The 21,728-nt window shown below is 40.8% G+C and overlaps 1 protein-coding gene across 1 annotated transcript in view; it reads right to left on the reverse strand.

Annotated features, from left to right (window-relative positions):
• The window catches only part of hpda (4-hydroxyphenylpyruvate dioxygenase a), a 39,618-nt gene that overhangs the window by 3,107 nt on the left and 14,783 nt on the right, over positions 1–21,728 (reverse strand). The window contains exons 5-14 of the mRNA XM_060912205.1: positions 9,521–9,625; positions 9,341–9,383; positions 9,128–9,210; positions 6,933–7,022; positions 6,751–6,857; positions 6,498–6,575; positions 4,377–4,539; positions 2,435–2,506; positions 2,049–2,171; positions 157–273 (exon numbers count right to left, since the gene is read on the reverse strand). Coding sequence (XP_060768188.1) covers positions 157–273; positions 2,049–2,171; positions 2,435–2,506; positions 4,377–4,539; positions 6,498–6,575; positions 6,751–6,857; positions 6,933–7,022; positions 9,128–9,210; positions 9,341–9,383; positions 9,521–9,625 — 981 coding nt within the window. The remainder of the gene's footprint in view (positions 1–156; positions 274–2,048; positions 2,172–2,434; positions 2,507–4,376; positions 4,540–6,497; positions 6,576–6,750; positions 6,858–6,932; positions 7,023–9,127; positions 9,211–9,340; positions 9,384–9,520; positions 9,626–21,728) is intronic.

The following is a 21,728-nucleotide window of genomic DNA, read 5'->3' on the forward strand; positions in this document are numbered from 1 at the left end:
TTCAGATCTCTAAAGATCCTATAGAATACATGCTATATATACTTCTTTAAAGAGCCTTGTAAAAATGGTTCTACATGACACTAGTAAGGGTTCTGCTGGTATTAGAACCGTTTTTGGTACACACACGCATACATGTCTGTTTCTTCAAATACTCACAGAGTGGTTGTGTCTCTGGATGACCTCTAGGAACAGAGTGGGTCTGTCCTGCACAGGTTTGGTGAAGATCTGGAGCAGGTAGCCCTTATCATCAAAATCTACTAAGATATTAAGCTCCTACACAAGGACCAAAAGGCAGGGGGGAAAAAACGAATAATGAAACTCACTGTAAAACAATAGGGAAATACTGAGGAAAGAGAAAAGAAAGGGGAAACCTATGTCATTTAAAATGATAGAGCGACCTCTGAGTGTTACAAAGAGCTGACACTGTAGACTTCTTCCAAAATGCTAAATAAACTGTCATCATGTCAGTGTGGACTGTCTACCATAGAAGTTCTTAGAATATTTGTCTTATATTAATATTTTAAAATTTTATTTTATTTATATATATATATATATATATATATATAAGCAACTATTCCACGAAATCAAGTCTTACATGAGCTGATAGCTGACGAGGCGCGTAGTGCTGAGTAAGTTGTAAGCCATGTATGACAAGACTAAACGGAATAACTGTCTTATTCTATCCACATTCACTGGATTTTGAGAAACAGAGCATCCATCCATCCATTATCCGTAACCGCTTATCCTGTACAGGGTCGCGGGCAAGCTGGAACCTATCCCAGCTGACTATAGGCGAGAGGTGTGGTACACCCTGGACAAGTCACCAGATCATCACAGAGTTGACACAGAAACAGAACATTTTTATTTTTTGCAAATTCACTAAATAAAAACTTTATACAAAACATTCAACAAAATCAAAATTTCCGCTTAGATGGACTTCTTAAAAGCCTATCGATGGCTGCACGAATTGACTTTAGTGTTGTTTTTTTGTAGAAAGTCCCGTCTTGCGGTCGTGTCGAGGTATAGAATAGCTTTAGACATTTATTTAATTCTTCCTTGGACATTTCAGTTCTGTAATTTTCAAACTTCTTTGAGCTTTTGAACCAGTCTAAAACAAATTCAGCAAATTTTAATGCTTAAAGATGAAGAATGTAAACAAACCGGCGAAATGACAGGAGCAATTTGTGAAAAATGCGATGATAATAATAGTTCTTGAAAAATAACAAAGATACGTTCTTACCATCAAATACTTTTATTCCATATTTTGTTGCTATTTTTGTGTTTTTGATTTCAAGTAGAGTTATGATTTCATCCTCGGTTGGTTCAGCAACACGCGCCGCCATTTTGTCTTTCTCTACTCATGGGATATGAGCTGATATCCTTGTAGTAGAGTAGCCAATCAGAGCGCGTGATTGCTCATATCCAGTGAATGTGAATATATATATATATATATATATATATATATATATATATATATATATATATATATATATATTTTTTTTTTTTTTTAATTTATTTATTTATTTATTTAATTTTTTTTAAAAATAGGGAAATGAGCTGTAGGTTTTACTGAGCATCTTCCAGACCCAGACCCAGTTCTTCTGGACACTTTGACTGTCACACTCGCTTCTTAATTTTGCACCAAAACCCAGGAGCCTTCATTATGTTTTCTTTTTTAGTCTGAAAAGTGCTCTCTTATGGAATATGCTGCTCAGATACAAACTTTTTTTTCTGAAACATTTAATTTTGTGCTGGAAAACGAACGTTTGGACTCGAAAATGTTTTTGTACTGACTCGATAATGTAGAAGTCATAAAATAGAAATCTATAACAAAGTTTGTATAAAAAAATTAGGGTGCCTAAGACTTTTGCACAGTACTGTGTGCATATGCAGAAGTTATTTTTGTCTGAACAATTCATTGAGTTACAGAATCAAAAGTGGTTCATTTATGGTAAATTTTTTCCATATTTTACAACTGTCAAGTCTCTAGATCAGCTCTAGATCGAACCTATCCCAACTAGATGTGACTTGTATCTCTGTAGTCTCACCTGCAGGGTCTTCAGGTCCTCCTTCACTTTGATCTTGGCCGTCCTGAGTTTCTCACGCAGGGCGTCATAATAGGTGTTTGGAGTGGACAGGAACTCCATGCCCCGGGCTTTCAGGTTCACTATCTGATTCCGAGTGAAAAGACAGACCACATTTATCATGAATACATGACATAATACGGCTAGAGTCGTCTGCCATGTTCTTTGATCTCACAAAAGAATGCACAACTGAAGTGTAACTAAAGGCTACGCTATCAGCAGTTTATCGGCTGTTCTGCTAACTGTTATTGACACTATTAAACGTGTAGCTGAAAAATGCCACACTCTGCTGGTGCTTGGGAATTCATTTGATTTGATTGTTATTTGTGCATCTAGTCAAAAGGACTCACTGCTTTGATGATGTCTGATGTGTTCAGAGCAATATGCTGAACTCCAGGTCCTCCGTTATAGTCGATATACTCCTGAGCACACACACAGAAAGAACAAACCCCAGTGAAATAGATAGCTAGATATACTGTGTGTGTCTACACTACGAGTCAAAAGTTCGTACGCCCCTACTCATTCATAGGTTTCTACATTGTAGAACAATACTAAAGACATCAAAACTATCTAACAACATCTGGAACATGTACGGAATTATGTGGTAAACCAAAAAGTGTTAAAAAAAACCCAGTTTCATATTTTAGATTCTTCAAAGTAGCCACCATTGACGGTGATGACGCTTTGCACATTATTGGCATCATCTTAACCAGCTTCATGAGATAGTCACCTGGAATGCTTTTCAATTAACAGTTGTGTCTCGTCAAAAGTTAATTAGTGGATGATTTTCTTGCCTTTTTAATGCGTTTGAGATCCAACAGTAAATAGTAAATAATAAAAAATACAGTAAATAGCCCTATTCAACATCACAACTGGAGTAATAATAATAATAAGTTGGGGCGGCACGGTGGTGTAGTGGTTAGCATTGTCACCTCACAGCAAGAAGGTCCGGGTTCGAGCCCCGTGGCCGGCGAGGGCCTTTCTGTGCGGAGTTTGCATGTTCTCCCCGTGTCCGCGTGGGTTTCCTCCGGGTGCTCCGGTTTCCCCCACAGTCCAAAGACATGCAGGTTAGGCTAACTGGTGACTCTAAATTGACCGTAGGTGTGAATGTGAGTGTGAATGGTTGTCTGTGTCTATGTGTCAGCCCTGTGATGACCTGGCGACTTGTCCAGGGTGTACCCCGCCTTTCGCCCGTAGTCAGCTGGGATAGGCTCCAGCTTGCCTGTGACCCTGTAGAAGGATAAAGCAGCTAGAGATAATGAGATGAGATGAGATAATAAGTTGGGGCGGCACGGTGGTGTAGTGGTTAGCGCTGTCACCTCACAGCAAGAAGGTCCGGGTTCAAGCCCCGTGGCCGGCGAGGGCCTTTCTGTGTGGAGTTTGCATGTTCTCCCCGTGTCCGCGTGGGTTTCCTCCGGGTGCTCCGGTTTCCCCCACAGTCCAAAGACATGCAGGTTAGGTTAACTGGCGACTCTAAATTGACCGTAGGTGTGAATGTGAGTGTGAATGGTTGTCTGTGTCTATGTGTCAGCCCTGTGATGACCTGGCGACTTGTCCAGGGTGTACCCCGCCTTTCGCCCGTAGTCAGCTGGGATAGGCTCCAGCTTGCCTGCGACCCTGTAGAAGGATAAAGCAGCTAGAGATAATGAGATGAGATGAGATGAGATGAGATAAGAAGTTCAATTTATATAGCACCTTTCATAAACCCAAGGACGCTTTACACAGGAGTTATAAAAAAAAAGAAGAAAAGGCCACACTAGTAAGAGTAGTGTGAGGTAATCCATATTAGTAATCCATATTATGTCAAGAACCGCTCAACTAAGTAAAGAGAAATGACATCAAATGTTGCTTTACTTTAAGACATGAAGTGTGTTTTAATTCATAAAAAAATAAAGAAAAAAACATTGAACTCAAAGGTGTGTTCAAACTTTTGACTGGTACTGTATTTGTGTGTTCGACTACTGTGTGGGATCTAGCTAGCTATCAGTATGTCTATCTGTCTATCTGCCTTTTTGTCTGTCTGTCTGTCTGTCTGTCTGGTTATCTGTCTGTATATCCACCCATCTATCTGTCAGTCTGTCTATCTGCTCATCTATGTGTTCGTCTGTCCAGCTATCTATCTGCCTGTTTGTCTCTCTGTCCACCCACCTCTCTGTTTGTCTGTCTATCTGCCCATCTGTCTATCTGTCTGCACATTTGTCTGTCTGTCTATCAGCGTGCTTCTCTATCTGCTTGTCTGTCTTTTTTGCAAAGTGCACATTTAAGCCATGCTGTAAGTTTCCTTTTTCAAACCTGGATCTGTGATATCTTTTTCCCAGGCGCCGGCTCGTTGATGGGCATTTTGATGGTTTGCTCATAGTTAGTGACCACGATAGACCTGAGAGCGCTGTACTGCGTGTGGATCTGTTTATCATCTATGGACCAGAACCGATGGAACATCAGACATTTCTGGTACCTGAGAGAAAAAAAGACATTGATGGGCATTGATCATCATTGACATAACAGAAATAGGACAATTTTATGAAAATGCAAATGCACGATTGCTTCATAGTGCTTCAAAGATTCATCATGCCATCATGTACCGCAGAAAGAGTATGAGAAAGGTGGAAGTATAGAAGATTATACAGTGTCTTGCAAAAGTATTCATCCCCCTTGGTGTTTGTCCTGTTTTGTCGCATTACAAGCTGGAATTAAAATGGATTTTTGGAGGGTTAGCACCATTTGATTTACACAACATGCCTACCACTTTAAAGGTGCACATTGTTTTTTTTTTTATTGTGACACAAACAATAATTAAGATGGAAAAACAGAAATCTGGAGTGTGCATAAGTATTCACCCCCTTTTGTATGAAACCTCTAAATAAGAGCTGGTCCAACCAATTCACTTCATAAGTCACAAAATTAGTTGATTAAGATCCACCTGTGTGCAAACAAAGTGTCACATGATCTGTCACATGATGTCTGTATAAATCAACCTGTTCTGGAAGGACCCTGACTCTGCAACACTACTAAGCAAGCAACATGAAAACCAGGGAGCCTCCAAACAGGTCAGAGACAAAGTTGTGGAGAAATATAGATCAGGGTTGGGTCATAAAAAATATCCCAAACTTTGAATATCCCAGGGAGCACCATTAAATCCATTATAGCAAAATGGAAAGAATATGGCACCACTACAAACCTGACAAGAGAAGGCCGCCCACCAAAACTCACAGACCGGGCAAGGAGGGCATTAATCAGAGATGCAACAAAGACACCAACGATAACGCTGAAGGAGCTACAAAGATCCACAGCGGAGATGGGAGTATCTGTCCATAGGACCACTTTAAGCCATACACTCCACAGAGTGGGGCTTTATGGAAGAGTGACCAGAAAAAAGAGTCACTGCTTAAAAAATCACGTTTGCAGTTTTCCCAACAGCATGTGGCAGACTCCCCAAACACATGGAAGAAGATTCTCTGGTCAAATGAGACAAAAATGTAACTTTTTGGCCTTCATGGGAAATGCCATGTGTGGCGCAAACCCAACACCCTGAGAACACCATTCCTACAATGAAGCATGGTGGTGGCAGCATCATGTTGTGGGTATATTTTTCGTCTGCAGGGACAGGAAAATTGGTCAGGACTGAAGAAAAGATGGATGGCACTAAATACAGGGCAATTCTGGAGGAAAACCTGTTTGAGTCAGCCAGAAGTTTGAGACTGGGACGAAGGTTCACAGTCTAGCAGGACAATGACCCTAAACATACTGCTAAAGCTACACTGGAGTGGTTTAAAGGGAAACATTTAAATGTCTTGGAATGGCCTCGTCAAAGCCCAGACCTCAATCCAATTGAGAATCTGTGGCATAACTTGAAGATTGCTGTACACCAATGCAACCCATCTAACTTGAAGGAATTGTAGCAGTTTTGCCTTGAGGAATGGACAAAAATCCCAGTGGCTAGATGTGCTAAGCTAATAGAGACATACCCCAAGAGACTTGCAGCTGTAATTGTAGCAAAAGGTGGCTCTATAAAGTATTGACTTTTGGAGGGGGGTTGAATACTTATGCACACTCCAGATTTCTGTTTTTTTTTCATCTTAATTATTGTTTGTGTCACAATAAAAAAAAACAGTGTGCATGTTGTGTAAATCAAATGGTGTTAACCCTCCAAAAATCCATTTTAATTTCAGCTTGTAATGCAACAAAACAGGACAAATACCAAGGGGGATGAATACTTTTGCAAGGCACTGTAATTATATAGGTGAGAATCGTGTATATGGGCTGGTCTGATTTCAAGTACAACATGACAGAACTTTGCCTTCACTTGAAAGTAACGCTGCCTTTGGTGCCAAGTAATTTCTATGAAATAGTTATTATTGATTGCTTTTTCTGGGAATGTGCCAGCAGTTACGTGAGCTGTGTGCAGAATCGCACCAGTCTGATACAGGCGTCATTTGATCATCTGGCTGGTTTCCAACAATGTGGTCGATGAAGCTCAGACAGGCTGGAGGCCTAAAAGTGAAATATAAATAAATAAATAAGAAATAAATAGTGCATAAATATCAGTATGACAATGCATCTCTGTGTTTGAGCACTTTATTTGACTTGTAGTCTTATCACTCAGTATAAATTTATTCTCAATAAAATGATTATTATACTCCGTTCCTGATCTCCATTCCACACTTACAGTTTAGGGAGCAGTGGGTCCTGAAAGAACGGTTCATGATACCCAGGTAGAAACAGACCTTTGTAAGGAGTCAGGTACTCCAGAAATGTGTGGGTAGTATCTCCATACTGAGAAAAAAAAGGTCAGAGATCTTAGTGTGTTACTATTAAAAGTACATACCTGGGTTTGCGTTTGTGGCTTACCGTTTGTATCACGGCGTATTTTACTTCGCCATAGTTGTCCTGTTCTATCCATGGTTCTTTAACAACCACTGCTCCTCTCTCTTTGGCTTTCTAAAACACACGAAATAGCTATGTTCAGTAAAACTCATCTCAGTTACATGTGATTCTGGCCTTGGACTTAAGCATATTTTTCTTGGTGTGATATCAGTTTCAGGGAAAATTAATATCAAGTCCAATGTCCCTTTCCGACTTTGTTGTGTATCATACTGATGGCATTCGAGGCTAATATTAAATACAGTGGTGCTTGAAAGTTTGTGAACCCTTTAGAATTTTCTATATTTCTGCATAAATATGACCTAAAACATCATCAGATTTTCACACAAGTCCTAAAAGTAGATAAAGAGAACCCAGTTAAACAAATGAGACAAAAATATTATACTTGGTCATTTATTTGTTGAGGAAAATGATCCAATATTACATATCTGTGAGTGGCAAAAGTATGTGAACCTTTGCTTTCAGTATCTGGTGTGACCCCCTTGTGCAGCAATAACTGCAACTAAACGCTTCCGGTAATTGTTGATCAGTCCTGTACACCGGCTTGCAGGAATTTTAGCCCATTCCTCCATACAGAACAGCTTCAACTCTGGGATGTTGGTGGGTTTCCTCACATGAACTGCTCGCTTCAGGTCCTTCCACAACATTTCGATTGGATTAAGGTCAGGACTTTGACTTGGTCATTCCAAAACATTAACTTTATTCTTCTTTAACCATTCTTTGGTAGAACAACTTGTGTGCTTAGGGTCGTTGTCTTGCTGCATGACCCACCTTCTCTTGAGATTCAGTTCATGGACAGATGCCCTGACATTTTCCTTTAAAATTCACTGGTATAATTCAGAATTCATTGTTCCATCAATGATGGTAAGCCGTCCTGGCCCAGATTTAGCAAAACAGGCCCAAACCATGATACTACCACCACCATGTTTCACAGATGGGATAATGTTCTTTATGCTGGAATGCAGTGTTTTCCTTTCTCCAAACATAACGCTTCTCATTTAAACCAAAAAGTTCTATTTTGGTCTCATCCATCCAAAAAACATTTTTCCAATAGCCTTCTGGCTTGTCCACGTGATTTTTAGCAAACTGCAGACGAGCAGCAATGTTCTTTTTGGAGAACAGTGGCTTTCTCCTTGCAACCCTGCCATGCACACCATTGTTGTTCAGTGTTCTCCTGATGGTGGACTCATGAACATTAACATTAGCCAATGTGAGAGAGGCCTTCAGTTGCTTAGAAGTTACCCTGGGGTCCTTTGTGACCTCGCCGACTATTACACGCCTTGCTCTTGGAGTGATCTTTGTTGGTCGACCACTCCTGGGGAGGGTAACAATGGTCTTGAATTTCCTCCATTTGTACACAATCTGTCTGACTGTGGATTGGTGGAGTCCAAACTCTTTAGAGATGGTTTTGTAACCTTTTCCAGCCTGATGAGCATCAACAACGCTTTTTCTGAGGTCCTCAGAAATCTCCTTTGTTCATACCACGATACACTTCCACAAACATGTGTTGTAAAGATCAGACTTTGACCGATCCCTGTTCTTTAAATAAAACAGGGTGCCCACTCACACCTGATTGTCATCCCATTGATTGAAAACACCTGACTCTAATGTCACCTTCAAATTAACTGATAATCCTAGAGGTTCACATACTCTTGCCACTTACAGATATGTAATATTGGATCATCATCTCATCTCATTATCTATAGCCGCTTTATCCTGTTCTACAGGGTTGCAGGCAAGCTGGAGCCTATCTTAGCTGACTACAGGCGAAAGGCGGGGTACACCCTGGACAAGTCGCCAGGTCATCACAGGACTGACACATAGACAACCATTCACACTCACACCTACGGTCAATTTAGAGTCACCAGTTAACCTAACCTGCATGTCTTTGGACTATGGGGGAAACCGGAGCACCCAGAGGAAACCCACGCGGACACGGGGAGAACATGCAAACTCCACACAGAAAGGCCCTCGCCGGCCACGGGGCTCGAACCCGGACCTTCTTGCTGTGAGGCGACAGCGCTAACCACTACACCACCGTGCCGCCCTGGCTTTTATAATATTTCCTAATACTGTCGTCAACACTGATGTGGCCACATAACGGGTCACATACTGTATATCTACTGACAACTTGACACCTTGGGATATTTTATACCATTTACCTGGACTAAAAAGTTACAGTCTTCTACTTGGAAGGCGATGTCCTTAACAGCATCCCCATGTTTGATGAAGTGCTTTCCCACCTCTGTGAAAAGAGAGATGAACTTCAGGACATGTTCAGTAATTATGCATAGTAATGATTCCACAGTCTTTATGGAAACACACAGATTTGATAGAAGATATAAAGAAAAGCAAGAATGTGCAGATATACGTACCTTCATTTCCAGGATTTAAAGGAGACACAAATTCAAATATAATCTGTGGAAAAGATTACGGTTAAAAATATGCATTTGATACTGAATCATCATATCTTTTCTACAGCTTACCTTATTCCTTATAGTTTGTGTTTTTTGCATTTATGCGAATGGTGTGTGTGTCTCTGTCTATACACACACCTTGTCCTGTTTGATGACATGGGACACCAGGTCTCTGCTCCCCGTCTCCAAGCCTTTATAGGCCAGAGGCTCAAAGCCCATCTTATCACAGTAGAAGACTGCCGCCTAGAGGAGCACACAGGTAAAACCAGATGTTTCTGCAATTGTTTTTGTCCATTTTCTGTTCTATGAGTCTCTGATGGCGGCATGGTGGTGTAGTGGTTAGCACTGTCACCTCACAGCAAGAAAGTCCTGGGTTCGAGCCCAGCGGCTGGCGAGGGCCTTTCTGTGCGGAGTTTGCATGTTCTCCCCGTGTCCGCGTGGGTTTCCTCCGGGTGCTCCGGTTTCCCCCACAGTCCAAAGACATGCAGGTTAGGTTAACTGGTGACTCTAAATTGACCGTAGGTGTGAATGTGAGTGTGAATGGTTGTTTGTCTCTGTGTGTCAGCCCTGCGATGATCTGGCGACTTGTCCAGGGTGTACCCCACCTCTCGCCCATAGTCAGCTGGGATAGGCTCCAGCTTGCCCACGACCCTGTACAGCATAAGCGGTTACAGATAATGGATGGCTGGACTCCAATATTTGGTTGGACCGCCTTTAGCTTTGATTACAGCATGCATTCACCATGGCATTGTTTCGATAAACTTATGCAAGGTCGCATTTATTTCAATCCAGAGTTGTATTAATTTTTCACCGAGATCTTGTGTTGAGGATGGGAGAGTCACACCACTGTATAAAGTCTTCACCAGTACATCTCAAAGATTCTCAATGGAGTTAAGGTCAGGACTCTGTGGGACTAATTCATGTGTGAAAATGATTCCTCATGGATCCTGAACCACTCTTTCACATTCTGAGCCCTAATTTTATGCCCGTACCATCAAGAAAGAAAAAATCCATTGATGTGGTGATAACCTGGTCATTCAGTACATTCAGGTCATCAGGTGACTTTATTTTATTGCCACATGATAATAATTCCGAGCCCTGACCTGACCAATTGAAGCAACGACAGATCATAACACAGCCTCCAGAGGCTTGTACAGTGGCCACTTTGCATGATGGATGAATCGCTTCATGAGCTTCCCTTCTTACCCTGTCATGCCCATCAATCAGGAATAGGGTCAATCTGGACTCATCAGACCACATGACCTTTTTCCATTGCTCCAGAGTCCAATCTTTATGCTCCCTAGCAAATTGAAGCCTTTTCTCCTGATTAGTTTCACTAACAAGTGCCTTTTCTTTTGGCCACACAGCTGTTTAGTACTAATCATGCGAGTTCTCATAGCATTGTGTAGGGAAATGCTCTTACTTTCACTATTAAACATAGCCGTGAGTTTGGGGGTATGCTGGTTTATTTACCTCTGTCTGTCTGTATTTCTGTCCATCCAAAACACCCTTTTCTCAGCCACCACAAATCATAGCCACTTGGTACTTGGTACCAAGCTTCAGCTTGGGGTTCGATACCGTGTGTACCGTTTTCAGGGCTGTTGCACATCACAACTGCTTGATATTTGGTACCGAGCTTCAGCTTGGGGTTCTATACCATCTATACCGTTTTCAGGTCTGTCGCACATCACAACTGCTTGATATTTGGTACCGAGCTTTACCTTGGGGTTCTATACCGTGTATACCATTTTCAGGGCTGTTGCACATCACAACTGCTTGATATTTGGTACCGAGATTCAGCTTGGGGTTCTGTGTATACCGTTTTCAGGTCTGTCGCACATCGACTTCCTGTTTACCAAATGAATGTATTTACGAAACATATAGGGAGGATTTTGACACTATTTCAAGAAGCAAAATACTATTTCAAAATGACAGTTTACCAGGATGCTATTTGAAATACCTGGGGAGAACACTGCTCTTTACTTACTTGTTTCAGGGTTAATTATTTGTTGAAGTCAACATTCAGAATAAGTGTCCTATTCCTTTGATGGCTTGCATTCTGATATTGGGGGGGAGGGGGGTATACGCAAGTGAGCAGTAGCTCACAGTTGATCTTGTATTGTTTTGTTTTGTCAATTCAACTTCACCAGGCATTTAAGTGATCTCTGATCATGGTCAGTCAGGATCTTTTTCCAAACGCATTTTTTTGCGCAAAATTGACAGTTCACCACTATCCTTCCAGGTTTTAATCATACGTTCATCATTATTTAGTTATTAGTTATTTTCTTTGCTTGATGCAGGCCAATAATTTAACCCTTCGGAAACACAGTAACATCTTTTACATGAGCAGGAGATACGTCTTCCGACATGTTTGTTTAAGAAATGAGAAGCTACTCAGTGCATCAGTTAGGGTTAAAAGAACTGTTGCCAGCTGAAACATGTTAATCATTGTCGTAATTATCAAATCAAAAGCTCTTATGCATTTGCTTATTTAAATCCAAATGGCACTTTTTTTTTTTTTTGGCCGGGCATTGTACTTGTTAATTACAACCCCAATTCCAAAAAAGTTGGGACAAAGTACAAATTGTAAATAAAAACAGAATGCAATGATGTGGAAGTTTCAAAATTCCATATTTTATTCAGAATAGAACATAGATGACATATCAAATGTTTAAACTGAGAAAATGTATCATTTAAAGAGAAAAATGAGGTGATTTTAAATTTCATGACAACAACACATCTCAAAAAAGTTGGGACAAGGCCATGTTTACCACTGTGAGACATCCCCTTTTCTCTTTACAACAGTCTGTAAACGTCTGGGGACTGAGGAGACAAGTTGCTCAAGTTTAGGGATAGGAATGTTAACCCATTCTTGTCTAATGTAGGATTCTAGTTGCTCAACTGTCTTAGGTCTTTTTTGTCGTATCTTCCGTTTTGTGATGCGCCAAATGTTTTCTATGGGTGAAAGATCTGGACTGCAGGCTGGCCAGTTCAGTACCCGGACCCTTCTTCTACGCAGCCATGATGCTGTAATTGATGCAGTATGTGGTTTGGCATTGTCATGTTGGAAAACGCAAGGTCTTCCCTGAAAGAGACGTCGTCTGGATGGGAGCATATGTTGCTCTAGAACCTGGATATACCTTTCAGCATTGATGGTGTCTTTCCAGATGTGTAAGCTGCCCATGCCACACACACTAATGCAACCCCATACCATCAGAGATGCAGGCTTCTGAACTGAGCGCTGATAACAACTTGGGTCGTCCTTCTCCTCTTTAGTCCGAATGACACGGCGTCCCTGATTTCCATAAAGAACTTCACATTTTGATTCGTCTGACCACAGAACAGTTTTCCACTTTGCCACAGTCCATTTTAAATGAGCCTTGGCCCAGAGAAGACGTCTGCGCTTCTGGGTCATGTTTAGATACGGCTTCTTCTTTGAACTATAGAGTTTTAGCTGGCAACGGTGGATGGCACGGTGAATTGTGTTCACAGATAATGTTCTCTGGAAATATTCCTGAGCCCATTTTGTGATTTCCAATACAGAAGCATGCCTGTATGTGATGCAGTGCCGTCTAAGGGCCCGAAGATCACGGGCATCCAGTATGGTTTTCCGGCCTTGACCCTTACACACAGAGATTCTTCCAGATTCTCTGAATCTTTTGATGATATTATGCACTGTAGATGATGATATGTTCAAACTCTTTGCAATTTTACACTGTCGAACTCCTTTCTGATATTGCTCCACTATTTGTCGGCGCAGAATTAGGGGGATTGGTGATCCTCTTCCCATCTTTACTTCTGAGAGCCGCTGCCACTCCAAGATGCTCTTTTTATACCCAGTCATGTTAATGACCTATTGCCAGTTGACCTAATGAGTTGCAATTTGGTCCTCCAGCTGTTCCTTTTTTGTACCTTTAACTTTTCCAGCCTCTTATTGCCCCTGTCCCAACTTTTTTGAGATGTGTTGCTGTCATGAAATTTCAAATGAGCCAATATTTGGCATGAAATTTCAAAATGCCTCACTTTCGACATTTGATATGTTGTCTATGTTCTATTGTGAATACAATATCAGTTTTTGAGATTTGTAAATTATTGCATTCCATTTTTATTTACAATTTGTACTTTGTCCCAACTTTTTTGGAATCGGGGTTGTATTTGTAGAAAAAGTCTGTTCACACTGAGTAATGTTATATCTACGTATCAAAACCCGTGACTCCACTATGTCTTTATGTCTCATTCATAGATTGAAATGTGATAGTATTAGTTATCTTTGTGCTTATAGTCCTGTGGACACAATGGTCTAATTCAGTTGATTTCTTTGAGTTTTTTTTAATTGTATAATATAGAGATAAGTTTAGTATTTCATGGCAAAGTAGATCTTGACAAACTTGAAGAAGAGAGAAAGAAAGAAGAAGCCTTTATTTGTCAGATGCACACTTGAGCACAGTGAAATTCATCCTCTGCATTTAACCCATCTGAAGCCATGAATACACACATGCAAACACACAAGTGAACAATGAGCACACACACATACCCAGAGCAGTGGGCAGCTATGCTACAGCACCCAGGGAGCAGTTGGGGGTTAGGTGCCTTGCTCAAGGGCACTTCAGCCCAATCTCAGGCCATGCATTTAACCTAACCTGCGTGTCTTTGGACTGTGGGGGAAACCGGAGCACCCGAAAGAAACCCATCCAGACACAGGGAGAACATGCAAACTCCATACAAAAAGGCCCCCGTCGGCCACTGGGCTCGAACCCAGAACCTTCTTGCTGTGAGGCGACAGTGCTAACCACTACACCACCATCCCACTCCAAGGCTTTAATATATTAATTCGTGGCCACACCTTAATAAAAATAACCACAGCATCACCTCAGCAGCTCTGTAAATTCTTTGTACTGTTTGTTTTCCCCTTACTTTTGTTAACTGGATAAAAATGACCAGACAGTATATAGAAAACTTGATATAGTTGTAATTAATATAATAATATAATATAATTGATTCTGGGGCGGCACGGTGGTGTAGTGGTTAGCGCTGTCACCTCACAGCAAGAAGATCCTGGGTTCGAGCCCCGGGGCAGGCGAGGGCCTTTCTGTGCGGAGTTTGCATGTTCTCCCCGTGTCCGCGTGGGTTTCCTCCGGGTGCTCCGGTTTCCCCCACAGTCCAAAGACATGCAGGTTAGGTTAACTGGTGACTCTAAATTGACCGTAGGTGTGAATGTGAGTGTGAATGGTTGTCTGTGTCTATGTGTCAGCCCTGTGATGACCTGGCGACTTGTCCAGGGTGTACCCCACCTTTCGCCCGTAGTCAGCTGGGATAGGCTCCAGCTTGCCTGCGACGCTGTAGAACAGGATAAAGCGGCTACAGATAATGAGATGAGGTGAGATAATTGATTCTGTGCTCAGCGAAAAAATTTTTGTGTTACTTCGGATTATTGTCCATAATAATATTGTACAAACCTGGCAGCAATGTTTTGTACCAGAAATTACTTATTGTACTGAAAATGTAATAGATATCACACCACAGTGATGTTGAATGCTTGATTGTGATTGGTCACAAGATGTTGATTAATTTTCGATAACAGGAGCTCTGACAGTAGTGCTGCAGAGCTCGTTGTAATATATTACTGTTTTCATAGAAAAATCTTACACAGGGACCTAGCCTGGCAAGCCAGACTAAATGTGAATATTTAGTCTGGCCTTGCTCGTAGACATTTCTAAAGGGTGTGGGAGGAACAACCCGCTGTCTTTCAAACTGTCTCTGTGCGTATAGGCCAACGCTCTGACCAATCAGCGCAACAGTGACTGTGACGTAGTCAGAGCGACAGAAAGCAGTGGGGGAGGCCTTGAAATAAATAATTTTTCAAAATGCGTATTAATTAATAAACAGGTTCTAGATATTAAGAAGTTTGGAGATAATGACCACAAGTTTGGAGTCTGTACCACATACTTAACATACACTTATTTTTTTTAAAGTGTTTTCAAGGGTTTGCTTAAACTGTTTTTGAGAGTTTTTATTTTTATTTAGTGGTGTTTGGTGAAATAATTTCCCTTAAATTTAAAATAACGGGAAAATAAGAAACAATCAAAAAGTAATGTTTCAAAGCTGTTTATTAATTCTTCGTACTGCACAAACTAGCCCCATCCTTTTGGCTACGAGCGGAGCCAGCTGGTAGGCAAAACAGCGAAAACGTCCTTCTTGAAAAGGAATGAGCGGAGAGCCTCTTCCTGCTCATGTTTCAACGAAAACTCCAAGTCTAATTCTTCTAAAACTGATTCCAAAGCGGAGTCAAACGAGCGCTGTTCTCTAGCCGTAGCCATCTTTCCTGTTGTGCTTTCTCCAGCGTCGTGCAGCCTTGACGTCACTCCTGCAAAAGCCCGCCCAAAGAATCCAAACAAAAACCTTGCGTTGTGATTGGCGGGCACGATTTGATGCCCGGGGTGTTTTGTTGATATGGTGCGAGGCTAGACCCACTCGCTAGGCAAAAATATTTTTGGCTGCTAGGTGGGTGGGTCTAGTTTACTAGGCTAACAGGGACCTGTATGGCAGTCAGTATACATTAAAAACATGTATAATCATTGCTACAGCGAGTTCTTCTGTCAGGTGATGTTTATTTGACATTTTTGGACAGTTTCCACTGTCAGCATTGTAACAGTCAGAGGTAAAGCTGTAGCTTTAACCTTTCTGACAAATAAAAGATGTCAGGATGTAAGGCTTCGCAGTTTGCTATTTCTTTGTATCATGACAAAACTGCATTTTTTCTTAGTAATTTTGAGGCTGAAGATACAATGACTGTTTCTAGCTACTATAATGTAAGCGATGACAGGAACTAATTGTTACAAATGTTGCACAACATTGAACACAATCATGAACATCTATGAAACAAGTTAGCTCTTGATATTATAGACCCTATACCAAAGACGAAATAAAATTAATAAAAATTAATGTTAAAGGGAGACTGCCTTTCAGATTTTTCAAGTGTAGGTCATAAAAAGAATTTTCCTGACACCCAATTATTTTTGTTTAGTGGACCAAAAGCTACTGAATTTGAATCACAGACTTCCAATTTTATTAGTTTTTTTTTTAAATAGAACAATTAATGAATTTAGGGCCACATGGCCCTAAATTCTCTCCTAATTTTTCCTGCTTCACTATGACCCAATTCAAGATACTATAGCATCTTTCCCTGTTTGTTCAAGGCATTGTGGGATACAAATTTGAAACAGGAGAGGAAAATGGAGGACGTGAGTGTGCGAATGAAACGTGAAAGACCGACTACAGTAACGGAAAGCGAGAAGAAAAGATGTTATGTTGCAAAGGAAAGGAAACTCAGGAACAAACTAATAAATATCGGCGCTCAGCGAGCGCCTCGGTGTGATCAGCTGTTCGTTTAGCAACAGAATGATGGAACTGTCAGTGCACGGTCAAAGGTAAACCTGTAGATGGCAGTAATGCAACACTGTGGATGCCAGCTGCCGTAAAACCCAAAAGAAGAAGAAGAAGAAGGTAAACCTGCGCATGCGTACACGGACTTCCTTTGTCTGCTTGACTGCGCAAAGCGAGCGATTTCATGCACATTATTTGCTTTAATCCCCTCAAATTAAATAACTTCCCAGCCACAGAATGGTCTGGTTAATTTTTTTTAGATATTACAGAAATAAACATACATCACAATGACCAAATTTCAAAGGGAACTAAATTTCACCGATTTTATGAAATCGAAAGGCCGTCTAGCTTTAAGAATAAAATATGATAGGGGTGTGGTGTTTTGAAAAATAATCAGCTTCAATGTATTAACAACCTTCCGTAAACAACCCATCACTGATTATTTTCCTTTAACAACATGCCCCATTGTGTTTTATTCCTTACATAGATGTAACACTTGGTATATAATTTGTATGTGTGTACATGCACACCAAAACTACATCAGTAAATACATGCATATCTGTCTAAAAAGAGTAAGAAAGGTATAATCAATAATGCCTGTAATATTACAGAACTAATCAACATCCATCTTTTAAAGGCGACACTATACAGGCCTTTTCCACAAGTTGACAGATCCTTGAGGACTTTTCTCAATTCTAAAGGGTTCACAAACTTTCAAGCACCACTGTATGTGCACAAGCACTGAAAAAGTGAGCTTTTCATAATATGCCCACTTTAAGTAAATGGTTATTGATAATGTCATGTACAAATATGAATCCGTAGTTAGATTATTTCTGAGCAATAAGTACAGACATATCTGCTGATCAGGCATAAAATTAAAAATACTGACAGGTGAAGTGAATTACATTATTTTTTTTTTCCGTGGTCCAGTTTCTATCAAGGGGCGGCACGGTGGTGTGGTGGTTAGCGCTGTCGCCTCACAGCAAGAAGGTCCGGGTTTGAGCCCCGTGGCCGGCGAGGGCCTTTCTGTGTGGAGTTTGCATGTTCTCCCCGTGTCCGCGTGGGTTTCCTCCGGGTGCTCCGGTTTCCCCCACAGTCCAAAGACATGCAGGTTAGGTTAACTGGTGACTCTAAATTGACCGTAGGTGTGAATGTGAGTGTGAATGGTTGTCTGTGTCTATGTGTCAGCCCTGTGATGACCTGGCGACTTGTCCAGGGTGTACCCCGCCTTTCGCCCATAGTCAGCTGAGATAGGCTCCAGCTTGCCTGCGACCCTGTAGAACAGGATAAAGCGGCTAGAGATGATGAGATGAGTTTCCATCAAATCCTGTGCTCTGATTGGCTGGCAAGCGGGTCCGTATCCTACGATACGGACCCCGGTTACAGACTCTGGCAACTCGCTCATTCACAACAACAACAAACATAGTAGCAATTTTTGTCAACATTTATTTTTGCATTTCTCAGGAGAATAGCATTAATTTTACAGCATGGATCGTGATAACGACAGTCTTTACAGCAAAAGTGAGTTTTACTACCCTGAAGAAGACGAAATAAAAGAAAACATTTCAGGAGAAAGCTAAAAACCTCTAACTGTTGCTAACGCCAAGCAAAAACATGGCTGAATCCTGAATGACTCAATTTTGTATAAATGGGGGACTACATAGGCGGTAAAATGTATTTTTTTTCCTGCCATGGAAGTGCACTTGTATACTGAGGAGGAAGCCATTTGCATTACAGCCGTGAATGAGGATTCAAAATGGCGGCTCGCCTCGGCTCAGTTTTCCCTTTTGGGCGCTCTCGTTTTCTGTTAGAATTTGGTAAAGAAAAAAATTTATATATTATTTACCAGCTTAAAGTCAGTCCGTATGGTGAAATACTGTGACCTCAGCCTTAAATAGTGACCTCAGCCCAGAGGGCCTCGCTCAGTACTTTCAAGACCTCAGTCATGGTATTTCACGATACGGACCTCCCAGCTGGTAAATAACATATATGTACCGTATATATTGTTACAATGGTACATGTCAAGGGGTAGGAGATATCAGGCAGCGAAAGAGCAGTCAGTTCTCAAAGTTGATGTGTTGGAAGCAGGAAAAATGGGCAAGTGTAAGGATCTGAGCGACTTTGATAAGGGCAAAATTGTGATGGCTAGATAACTGGGTTTGAGCATCTCCAAAATCGTACATCTTATGGGGGTTTTCTGGTATGCAGTGGTTAGTACCTACCAGAGGTGGACAGTAACCAAGTACATTTATTTGAGTACTGAACTTAAGTACACTTTTTGTGTATCTGTACTTTACTTGAGTATTTTTTATTTTTTTGGAAACTTCTGACTTTAACTTCACTACATTTGAAAGGCAAATATTGTACTTTTTACTCCACTACATTTCTGTCAAGGTCCTCGTTACTCGTTACTATGAAGCAGCTTTGAAAGTGGATGTTTTTTCTTTTTTTTTTTCTAAAACGTGATGTTTTTTTCGCAAGTGACACTGAGACAACCTATCAGTAATCACTAGGGTCACGTCACATCCACAGACTGTATAAAATCAAGATCAGTGATTTCTCCGCAGCGTTATTTGAACACGATCAGTTGATGGCAGAATGGAAGGAGGCGGTTCTTCTGGGGAACGCACACACTCATGGCCCATGAACCCATGTTTCAGTTTTCTGAAAGGATTAAAGATGCATTTCGTTTTAAATGTTTGCTTTGTTTGCCAAAAACGAACCACATCACGGCCTACAAAAACTCGCCATCCAACCTGCAGAAGCATATTGAGGTCTGTAAATGTTTTATTCCAAGAGAAAGCTTGTAAAGAAGTTGTCTGTGCTTTCAGAGCTAGCGATAACGTTGCAATAGCTATGCAGTCTGGTTAGTCAAATGACTTTCTATGGATTTGCCCACCAAGTTGCCATCGCTTTGTCCACAGCTAACATTTACACATAACTAGTTAACTTGAACACTGTTAGTTAGCATGTAAAAATGGAGTTATGCTAACATGAATAACGTTAACTTATCTGAAATCCTTTCAGAAATATGTTTTAGCATCATTTTGCCAAATGAACAGAATATAGAAATATTTCTTTTCTAGTAGCGTTAGCTACCCAATATGATTTCGAGTTTGAAAAGAGTTTGCGAGCATGTTAAGTGGCGTTTCACTGACTAGCTAGCTTAACGTTAAACCACCATGATGGCACAGCATGCGTTCTTTTTGTGAATTCACATTTCTGTCTTTGGTAACGGCATTAGGTTTTGTAAGTATTGTGGCAATAATACAACGATGCGTTGACAGAAAATGTACTTTTAATACTTGAGTATTTTTAAAAGCAAGTACTTCAGTACTTTAACTTAAGTAAAAAACTGACTGGACAACGTTCACTTGTATCGGAGTAACATTTGACCAGTGGGATCTGTACTTTGACTTAAGTAATGAAGTTGGGTACTTTATCCACCTCTGGTACCCACCGAAAGTGGTCCAAGGAAGGACAACTGGTGAACCGGCGACAGGGTCATAGGTGTCAAAGGCTAACCCATATGGTCCAATCCCACAGAAGAGCTACTGCTAAAAAGGTTAATGCTGACCCCTTTCTGTTTTAGCCAGCATTAACTTTTTCATCAGTTTGTGCTACAGTAGCTCTTCTGTGGGATTGGACCATATGGGTTAGCCTTCGTGCCCCATGCGAATCAATGCCTGTCAGTGTGTTTAATTTTATGGTTAATCGGTGTACCTGGTCTACAATTATGTATCATTACAATTTGGAAATTATGCACCAAGAACTACTTAGAAGAGGTAAATAATCATGACACTGTTGCACCATATATTGTTGTTCAGACCTAGAAGTTTTCACCAGTTACTATGGGCCTGAACATCCAACATGCATGCTATTTACCATACCAGATGTTTACTTTAAATACAGTACTAGCTGCCAGACAGCTTATTTAGTCTACTGTAAAATAAGTTCTAATATAGCTAAGTTCTTGTAAATCAAAGTTATGTCAGTAAAATGTGGGTTTGTGGTACATTTAAGTAATGATTAAGTGACAATGCAGCTTGTACACAAGCAGGTCAAATCCTGTCCTGCTTTCAGGTTGTAACCCAGCAACTGTATGATTACGATGATTATTTCTTGCCAGTAAAATGATTATTTCATGCCACAAGCATTTTTCATAATTTAATGTCAAAATTGGCATGTTGTATGTTTGACCTAAATAAAAGAAAGCAGCAGAGCAACTTGAGCATAGAAATGCACTTTTTTCTTTTTTTGTATATTTGCTCCAAAGTCTTGTTAGTGTTTAACAGAAAAGAAAAAAATACAGCTAAGGTAATATTTAGCTTACTGTGACCAGTGTACTTAGCCAACAACCATTGCGTAAATACAGGTAAAACAACTTATTGTGACATTGAACCTGGCTTACCTTATTTTTTGACACAAACAAAAAATATATTTTATTGGTCTAAGATTTTGGATATAGGGATATGGGCGGCATGGTGGTGTAGTGGTTAGCACTGTCACCTCACAGCAAGAAGGTCCAGGGTTCTAGCCCAGCGGCCGACAAGGGCCTTTCTCTGTGGAGTTTGCATGCTGTCCGTGTGGATTTCCTCCACAGTCCCAAGGCATGCAGGTTAGGCTAATTGGTGGCTCCAAATTGACCATAGGTGTGAATGTGAGTGTGAATGGTTGTCTGTGTCTATGTGTCAGCCCTGTGATGACCTGGCGACTTGCCCAGGGTGTACCCCGCCTTTCACCCGTAATCAGCTGGGATAGGCTCCAGCTTGCCTGCGACCCTGTAGAACAGGATGGGCGGCTGTGGATAATGTATGTATGTATGTATGGATATGAAGTATGTATTTATTTTTATTACAGATGGTAAAATCTGTAAAAATATTCCAAAACTGTAGAATAGTTAGATTGATAATTCTTATTTCTCAAAATGCTTAAATACAATGCCCTCCACAATTATTTGCAC

This window comes from Neoarius graeffei, chromosome 28 (assembly GCF_027579695.1).
Source record: "Neoarius graeffei isolate fNeoGra1 chromosome 28, fNeoGra1.pri, whole genome shotgun sequence".
Lineage (NCBI taxonomy): Eukaryota > Metazoa > Chordata > Actinopteri > Siluriformes > Ariidae > Neoarius > Neoarius graeffei.